General features: G+C 50.5%; 1 protein-coding gene across 1 annotated transcript; it reads left to right on the top strand.

Moving 5' to 3' along the window:
* Positions 1–2,834: 2,834 nt before the first annotated feature.
* Positions 2,835–8,062, top strand: LOC103091505 (transmembrane emp24 domain-containing protein 9-like). Its single transcript, XM_007463131.1, has 6 exons — positions 2,835–2,871; positions 5,837–6,082; positions 6,506–6,606; positions 6,940–7,065; positions 7,638–7,784; positions 7,913–8,062. Exons 1-6 carry the CDS (start codon positions 2,835–2,837, stop codon positions 8,060–8,062), a joined length of 807 nt encoding a protein of 268 aa, XP_007463193.1.
* Positions 8,063–9,927: the final 1,865 nt, after the last annotated feature.

Raw genomic sequence — 9,927 nt, 5'->3', positions numbered from 1 at the left:
TGTCCCCTGCATTGGCAGGCAGATTCTCAGCCACCGTGCCACCCGGGAAGCCCTGGAGTTTATTCTTGACATACATTCAGGGGAACAGGGAAATTGGAGATCAAATAACATCACAGTGTTGATGGTAACTGAAGAACTTACTTCACTTTGATTCCATCCACATATCCTTAAGTCAGAAGCTCCCTCATGAAGAGACTCCAATCTCAGGAAGCAAACACCAGCACCACCTCTCCCACACTCAGGGAGCAGTCCTGGTGTCCTCTTCCTCCTCTCCAGTGGTGGCAGTGCCCATTCAACCAACAAGTATTCACACAGTTGGCACCTGTAAGCTGGAGTGATTGACACAACCCCCTGAGAGGCAGAGAGTTCAGCAACATGGACCAGATGCAAGGGGGCTGAGCCCTCATCTGGAGCAGCTGTAGGGGCAGGAAAACATGAGGACCGGAGAAGGGAAGTAAGGTACAAGGTCATACAGTCAACTAATGACAGAGCCAGTACAGAATCCTGAATCTTAGTTTTGGGGACTGGGATGGGGAAGGATGGAGACCAGGACACACCTTAGGTCATTTGAACCTGTTCTTCAAAGCCAGAAACATGGCTGGGACTTGCCAGATTGAGTGCAGCAGTATCCTGGCAGTGGCAGCAGTAGAAGCCTAATTGTCTTACTTTCCTCTTAACCTTGGCCCCAATCTGCTCCACCCCAGTCCAAGAGAAGGCAGGGCTGTGACCCACCTTTCTCCTCACCTGCTCCACCCTGTTCCCCATCTCCTGACTTGTAAAACCCTCAGTGTAGGTGGGATGAGAATGCTGCCATGATCTTTTGGAGACCCAGTGGTACAGAATCTGGTTGAGCAGTGTATTAACTATATTTTCTTATATTCTGTGTTCCTGATGCTCTGGCATCTGGGGCCTCACTACCCCTCCCAGGGTTAGTTCTTAGAGATAGCAAAGGACTCACCTGAGAGGGTATCTTTCATATGTAAACCAACCAATCCAAAGCCCATACCCGCCTGCCCCCAACCACCATCTTTATTGAATGCTCACGCACCAAGCCAATATTCTTCCTGCCCTAATCACCTCAGGGTCAGGTACCAGATAACCCATGACAGCCCCGACACCACAGAGCCTGCTGAAATTATTCAAACTAACCAGTCACCCACTCCTTCCCATGAACACCATAATAAAGGCTTTTATTCATGCTTTCCCCTCACTCCTCTGCCTCCTGACCGACACTGGTGTTTCCCCATGTGGCCCTGCATGACTTGGTGTACCCAGTCTGCTTCAGAACTGTGAGTAACAAACTATCTTTTCTTTCTTTCTTTCTTTCTTTCTTTCTTTCTTTCTTTTTTGGCCATGCCCTGCGGCATGTGGGATCTTAGTTCCCCAACCAGGGATCAAACTTGCACCCCCTGCAGTGGAAGTGCAGAGTATTAACCACTGGACCACCAGGGAAGTCCCCAAACTATCTTTTCAATAGTAATCATCTCCTGATCTGTTGGCCTCACCATGACTGAATAATAGTAAAACTTACCTTTTAAAAACAGAGAGAAAAAAAGGGAGGAGGGAGGCGCTATGGAAAAGAAAGGAGGAAATAGTGGAGAGGAAAGGGGAAGAAAGGGGAAGTAAGGAAGTGTCACTGTCTGGATTTGCCATCTTCCTCTTCTCTCTTCCCTCCACCTTGGTCTCCCTATCATGTCCCCTACCCTCCTTTTTCCCTGGGTTCTATCTCATTCTAGACAATGAATAATCTTTGAACCAAAAGAATGAGGTTTCCCATTTGCATGGAAGACTGGAGAGAAAGTCTTCATTCAAGGGCAGAAGTGGTTACCAGTTCAGGAACTTGATGGAAAGGGTGATGATAAATAGAAGATGTCTGAGAAAGCTGCATCCCTTGTCCAGGTTCATCTATACAACCTCAGGCATGAGGGGAGAGGATTCACCTTTGGTGAAAACTGAGCCCAGAGAGGAGTCCTGGTGCCTCAACCAAGTCTGTGCATTTCTTTACTCATCCAGAAAAGATGTTTGGAAGACAGTGGAGACCTTTGAGGATGCTGCAAACATTTTACTGTGGGAAAGTATGACGGTATTTTGGCTGGAGTAGAGCTGAGTCTTAAGTGCACTGGTATGTTACATTTGGCCACATTACCCCTAGAGGTCCTCTGAGTCCTGGGATCAATGGCTTCCTGATTCTCAGGGACTGAGGAACAGCCCAGCCATTCCCTTTGATTTGCCCTCCTTATGGGAACCCCTGCAGTGCAGGAGGGTTGGAGGACCAAGCCAGGCACAGACCTGTGGGATGGACTGCCTGAAGCCCTGAAGAGAGATGGACTGGAAAGAGAGACAGTGAGAAAACTCTGAGAAAACTCACCAGGAGTGGAAGAATTCTGTCAGAGGGATAAGTGTGAGCCTGTGTGGGGGTGGGTGGTGGGGGTGGTGCATGAAGCAGGAACAGTGGTTGGTTCCAGGTCGAGCGTGATACTGTTCTCGATATCCCTGGATTCAGCACATACACACCCTTCAGTGCCTAGGTGTTCTGGAAAAGAAAGCACAGGGAGAAGAACTTTCATAGGAAATTCCTTTGTGGAGATGGTCACAAGGAATATTTTTCTACACGCCAGGGAGGAAGAAGAGTGCAGAGACCAGTGGACCAGAGGAAGGAACACTGGCAGGGTGGTGTCCTGGGGATGATGTGGAGGTCACCAGCACACCAACAGAATCCACCCAGCCCCAGAGAAGAATTGCACATGGAAGCTCTGATTTTATGTGCAAGAACATTCTAACCATGAGGTATCTCCACCCCCACCATCCCTAGTTTGAGATGCCTAATGGGAATAATGAGGAGGGGACATCATAAGAAAGGCCAGGCACAAGGTATGGAGATTTTGGCTTATGACTCACCATTACTCTCCTTCCTTCTTTCTCTCCAACCTCCTTCATCCTTGCTTTCTTCTTTCTCTCTTTCTTCTTCCAACTTCTCTTTCTTTTTCCTCTCTCTATCCCCCCCCTTTCCCTCCATACTCCCCTCTACTTTTTCTCCTTCCTCTCTCTTCCCTTCCTCTAACCAAACATCCACTGCACAATCATACTGTTCCTAGATTTTCGCTAGGCTTTGGGGAGCACAGAGATAAATATATGTGGCAGAAACCTGTCTTAATCTCTTCCAGCTATCAGCCCCAAGAGACTTGCATGTGAATGGACAATTATAATTCAACATGGTTAACGCAAGGTCCCAAGGAGCCCAGGGCAGGAAACACCTAAAAGAGGGATGCTGCACTTGAGTCTTGAAAGGGTGAATAGGAATTAGGCAAGTGGAAAAGAAGGCAGCAATGGGGGCTCAGGACATCCCTTAGAAAGGGAACAGCATGTAGTAGAGGCCTGACAGAGTCTTCAATCTTAGGGGAACCTCAGATAGGGCAAGTAGATGCAGTTCCCCAATGTCTTCTTTAAATCTCACAAATGGCACCCAGGTTCAGTGGTCTTGGCAGACAGTGTGGAATGAGATCACTGTCAAGTGGGAGAATCCCAGAATGGTGGGCTCTCTGCTCTTATATTCTCAGCCCTGTCATCACTCAGAATCAGATTTTGTCATCAACACAGTACTTTTTCTACTTGGGAACCATCTCATCCTTCCCAACATCTGGGTTCTTGGCTTTGAAATCTTGCTGTAAAGTCACTGCTGCACTATCTCCTTACATGCATGTCACTGCAGGCCCTAATAATTTTCCACTTTTGTCCCTTTAGGGGATTTCTGTGGGCAGTCTGATCACTGGCTATGAAACAGTGCTACCCACTGTGGGCCAGTGCTGGTCCATGAGTGTTTGTTATAGGTCTGCAATGAGATAAACACAGAAATTGAGCACTTAGAAACTTTTATAGAAATTTAACATTGATGTGACATTCAAGCCCATAATCAGTTTCATTTTTTATTCTTTTTTACAAAAGTATTGGTTCATGAGGGATTGGAAAATTTATATATAAAACAACAACAAGGGCTTCCCTGGTGGCGCAGTGGTTGAGAGTCCGCCTGCCGATGCAGGGGACACGGATTCGTGCCCCAGTCTGGGAAGATCCCACATGCTGAGGAGCGGCTGGGCCCGTGAGCCATGGCCGCTGAGCCTGTGCATCCGGAGCCTGTGCTCCGCAATGTGAGAGACCACAACAGTGAGAGGCCCGCGTACCACAAAACAACAACAACAACAACAACAACAAAAACAAAAAACAAAAACCAGTCCCTTACTGCAGGCGGTGGTACAGGCAATCACGATTCAGGACCGTGGACAGCACCTCATCCTGCCTCCCAAACCCTGAGTCATCACCCCTGCTCCCAGCTCCTGGTGAATGCCCTTGATGAACAGCTAGTTCCCAAATCCAACAGACGCTTTTCAGCTGTTGTCTTAATTGACCTTTCTAAAGTGTCTGCCTTTGTTAACACCTGCATCTGTCATTTTCGTTTAAAGATCATTCCCAGTGAAGGAATAAAAATGTTCCCCTAGAATTATCAATGGGCCATACTGATAAAGTGAGGGGACAATTTCTGGTAGCTAAAACATATTATTAATCTTAAAACACTGTATTGACATTGCTCCTTTGCTTTTCAGTGGGCTCTTAGAGGACAGGAGACAGGTTTTACTCATATTCATGTCCAACATGTATCATAAAGTCATGCCCAGAGTTTGTGTGAGCAAATGCCTGCCGCTTATCACTGGATGACCTTGGGCAAGTTATTACTCAACTTCTCTTTGCCACTGCTTCCCAACTGTTAAACTGGAATCCTATTAGAGTCTACCTTATAGAGTTTTTAAAATATTAATTTAGTTAATACATTTAAAAGTGCTTAGAACAGTGGCTGGCACAGAAGAATAAAAAGTATTATTATTTTCATCATCATTTTATATTACTGAATAAACCAATGAGCATCTATTATCATCAGGCACTAGATGGTGGAGGACTTCATCCCACCACCTGGGAAGGGCTACTGCTTTATATTGACGTTTGAGTATACACTGCCCTACTCAGAGCACCATGAGCTTCGGAATTCCTGAGATTTGCTATTTCTGGGTCTCTGCCTTGTCATGTTGGCCCCACCCTCCCACACCTTTCAGTTGTGTATTCTCTTTCCTTTTCCAGTTGGATTCCTGCCGACTTCTTTCACCCTCCAGGCTCACTCACAGTCTTTTCTTTTGGTCCCACGGGATGAAGAGTCCCACCTGGGCAAGTTGGCCTGGCAGCTCCTGCCCCCTCAGTGATTCGGCCCAACTTACCTCCTCCCTCCGTGTGCCCATAAACTTTCTTCCCCTAGTCCCTTAACTGGCCTACTGCTGTTAGGCAATTCTAGGTCTCTCTACCTAAATTGTTCTTGCTCCCTCACTGCTCAGGGAGATTTTAACCACCCTTCAGAGCTTGAGTCAAACTTACCCCTTCCATAAAAGGGACATTTCTCCGTTCCTTTCCTGAACTACGACGTCAGCCTCTGAACCCCACAGGGCTTCTCTGCAGTTCTCATTCTGTCTCACCATCACTTCTAACCTCCTCGAGGTTCAGGTCCAGGTCATGCCTGGACCTGCCCACACTCTCAACACCCATCTCAGGCAGCCGCTCCTGCAAGTTTCAGAGGGCTAGTCCCTTCCTTCTCTCTGAGGCTGTTACCACATCAGCAAGATGGGGCTAAGAGCACCCACCTCCTTGGGTTTCTGCGCGCATTAAGCGAGGCGGGGCAAGGAAAGCGCTGGGCAGCGCCTCTCTAGTGGGGTGGGAGCTCGCGTGGCCCCTCCGCAACGCGAGTCCGCGCGGGGCCTCCTGGGATTTGTAGTCCGTGCCCGAGTTTGCAGTCTCGCAGGGCCAGCAAAGACACCCTCGGACTCGGCTGGGAAGGTGGCGGGGGCCTGCGGGACGCAAGGCGCTGGGCCCGGGGCCGGCCACGGGCGGGGATGGGGCCGAGCGAGGGCAGCCGGACTGGCCCTGCCGCTGCTGCTGGGGCAGCTTCTGGCGCTCACAGGCGGCGGAGGCGCGTTCTACCTCGAGGTCAGCGAGCAGGAGGAGAAGTGCTTCATCCAGGAGATCCCCGATGGCACAGTGATCATAGGTGCGCCCGAGCCTTGCCCTCCCCGCACCCAGAGTCCCGGCCTTGCCCTCCCCGCACCCAGAGTCCTGAGAGGGAATGGGGATGAGGCCCCGCGGGATCAGCTCAGGCCCATACCTCCCGTCTGCTGCCGGGGGTAGGCACGGGTGGGAAATCGGTGGACAGCAGTGTGGGCAAAGCATCCTCTCCGTTGCCTGTGCCGGGGTTGTGGGGCGCCGAGGAGGCAAGTCTGATCCAGACCCGGATGACAGCAGAAAAGCGGGGCAGGAGAGGGAAGGAGAGAGGCAGAGGGCTGTGGTCAAGCCTCCCAGTCAGACACCCGGATCTTCCTGTTCCTCCCGCCGTCCCCCGTGACTCCTGGAGGTCCTGGGCGGGCTCTTGGTCGTGAGTGTGGATGGGGATGCATCCAGGCTGCCTCCCCATTAGGTAACTACAAGACAGAGCTATACGACCCTGCTATGGAAAAGTACCAGCCCTCCCCGCAGTGGATCAATTTGTTCGTGTTTGTGAAGGACCCCGAGAACAAGGTGAGGCAGGCCTTGACTCCCTGCAGCCCTCCCACCCCCACGTCTCCACCGTCATTGCCTAGTCCTCCCTAGTCCTCCATTTCTCAGAGGAGGGCTCGTCTCCTCACAGGCAGGAGGGCTCAAGAAAGGCCACGCTCTTTGGAGTCTGTAGAGTATTGTGTACTAGCAGTGCTGGGATCTGAGATTTTCAAGCCCAAACTGATGCCATTTTCCTCACACCCTCCCTACTGGTCTGGCCTGTGGGGATCAGAGCCTGGGATACCCCCAGAGTTCCTCTCCTAGAAGCAGGTTTCTGGTCAGCTTCTCTGTGCTCACAGAGGCTGTTTCCTCTAGAATCTGCTGGCTCGTCAGTACGGCCCTTGGGGCAGCTTTACCTTCACCTCCCAGTCTCCCGGAGAGCACCAGATCTGCCTTCACCTCGAGTCCATCCGGTTCGCCCTCTTCTATGATGGCAAGCTGGTGAGTATGGAGGGGAAAGTCACCAACCCTTAACATCTCAGTCCCTTGGGTGAAAAGGGTTCAGTAGGTGGTGCCTCTTGAGGAGGGCTGGGCTTTCCATGAAGTAAGCATACAGAGGACAGGTCCTGGAGAATGAGAGGGGACCCAGGAGGGAGTCACTCTGACTTAAAATCATCCCTTGGCTCCCTGCCATCCCTAGAATAAAGACCAAGCTTCATAATGTAAAATTCAGAGCTGTCCAGCAGCTGAATGCTCCCAGGCTCTTCATTACCACCTCCCACTGACATGGAACTCCTAGGAGCTGCTTGTCTCAAACACCAAGTCATACACATTTTGTTCTGCACATTTTGTTCTGTCCCTTCTGTCTGTTGGACATGGAACTCCATGCAAGCAGGGCCTTGATCTGGTGTTTTGGCACCTGGAGCAGAGCTAGTTCCCACATCAATGAGTGTGAGGCACTGAACTGCTCAGTCCAGTCAGGCCCAGACTGGTGTGTGGAAGCTGGGTTTCTGGCAGGTGCATGGATCTGAGCTCCCTGACCGCCCCCCCCCCACGTCTCCTCTGCTCCCCAGGCCATTCACTTGGACATGCAGTTGGGTGAACACACCAATGATTATATGGAACTTGCAGCCAATGACAAGCTGACCCTGCTGCATCTGCGCATACAGCAGCTGGTGGAGCAAGTGGAGAAGATCCAGAAGGAGCAGGAGTACCAGAGGGTGAGGGGCCGGGCTGGGCCAGTTGGGACAGTGGATGTGTAACCTCCCAGGGAGTGGCTCTTTCAGCTCTTCCCCTGGGGGTCAATTCAGTTCTAGCCACACCTTCCTGTTCTCCCCCACCCCCACAGTGGCGAGAGGAGCGCTTCCGGCAGACCAGCGAGAGCACCAACCAACGGGTGCTGTGGTGGTTCATTCTGCAGACCTTCATCCTTGTGGCCACTGGCATCTGGCAGATGCAGCACCTCAAGAGCTTCTTTAAAGCCAAGAAGTTGGTGTAGATGAGCCCCAGAGACCAGAGGCTTAGCCCCCACTCATTCCCCTTCTGCTGAATAATGGGAAGTGGCCTGGCCTGGTCTGTCTGCTGGCTTCTCCCCCACCTCCCAACCCTGAGGGACTTCCTTGTTACTGGTGTGTGTGTGTGTGGCGGGGTGGACAGAGGACCTCTTTAAACTGGTTTCTGAGCCAGGACTTGGGAGAGGATGGGTTTCAAGCTGGAGACATGTGGGTGGGAGGAGCTGTAGTCTCCTTTGCTGCTCTGTGAGGCTGAGCAGGAGCGGGGTGAGTGTTACCCCAACCCCCACGTTAAACAGGATGGGTGAACTAAGAGTGAATATAAATTATAACTGTCAAATTTTCTGACCTAAACATTTATTGCCTCCTACTCTGCAATTCATTATATGTGTCCAATCAAATGTTAATATTTGAGGCCCTGCATGCATTAGTGGGGGACTGATCTCAAAATGGATGAGGTGAAGAATACCTTTACCCCAGAAGCCTTAGCAACATGTGGAACCTTTTCCAGAAAAGTCCAATTTGGGCCCATCTTTTGGGTAACCTGAATGCTGGTGGTGATCCTGTGCCCAACCTGCCTTCTCTCTCTCTGGGCTCTGGTCAGACTCATGTACTATCCTATTCCAATCACCTGGACTGCTGGGTTCTTCAAGGAGTCTGATGGGCACCTCGGTCGTCCTGCTATTTTTCAGTTGACTTCTTTCTCTTTTTATGATGCCATTGGCTAATCCTTTCAGGAGATGCCTAAAGATTCCAAGTCAATGTTTCCATTACATTCAGCATCTCCTGTAACTCAGCCTTCACAAGTGCACACAGGGGTAGATGCCCCCCATTGCTTCTGCCTGATCTAGCCCACATTTTACCAAGCCTTATGTTGGTTGCCCTGTTGGATTATAGCCATCTCTCACATGAATTTGACATTTTCTGTTATAAGGAAACTCACTGGTTGGCACCCTCAATAAAATCAAGTCCAAATCGTCAAGGTCAGGAATATCAATGAGGGAGACTCCCCATAGGGTGGGGCAGCTGTGACAGCCCTGGCCCCTGAGATAGATGCACCCTCCCCTAGGATACTCCTGAGGGATGACTGCAAGCCTCAGGGGTGCTGCTCACTGGTGTGTCTGGCCACAATTAGCCTCAGAAAGTATAAGTGAGACTTAACTGAAGGCTGGGGGCTGGGACCACTGGAGAGTAACCTCTAACCAGAGAATGTGACCTTAGGGTCACTTCCCTTATCTGAAGCTGGGGGTGGGGGTGGGGAGGGTGCTCTGCTCTCTGTTGCAGGAGAAGCACAAGACCCAGGTGGGCACATTCTTGCCCATGGAACCTGTGGTATGACACCAAATGAGGCAGAATGTTGAACAAGACATAGGGTGATGCATGCTTCTGAGGAGAAGGGCATGGGCTAAGGGCAATATGTCAGGAGTCCTGGCCTAATCTAGGTAGTAATGGAAGGCTGCTTTTTAGAACTGAGACAGAGGATAGGAGTTAGCTGGGGGAAGAATGTTCTGGCTAGAGGGAATAGCACATACAGAAGCCCTAAAACAAAAAAGAACATGGCTATTTAGGGAAGTTGAAAGAAGGCCACTATAGCAAAATCCCAACTCCAGAGAGGCTGCCTGCAGCCTGCTTTCTAATTTATGATTTCATGTCTAGGACTTGCCTCTTCCCCAGTGATTAACCCCAGAATGACCATCCTTTTCAGAGGGACCCTGTCCTCTACCCACAGAGGTGAGACCTTATCCTGACAGTTCAATAGGGAAACAAGTCACAAAAGAGCAACAGTGAATATATGGGAGAGCTGCACACACACAGTAGAAGAGAGTTCCCCATCCATTTCCACATGAGACCT

The sequence above is a fragment of the Lipotes vexillifer genome, unplaced genomic scaffold (assembly GCF_000442215.2).
Source record: "Lipotes vexillifer unplaced genomic scaffold, Lipotes_vexillifer_v1.1 scaffold514, whole genome shotgun sequence".
NCBI lineage: Eukaryota > Metazoa > Chordata > Mammalia > Artiodactyla > Lipotidae > Lipotes > Lipotes vexillifer.
Note: the sequence above shows the minus strand (reverse complement) of the source record. Positions and strands in the feature narration are given on the sequence as shown.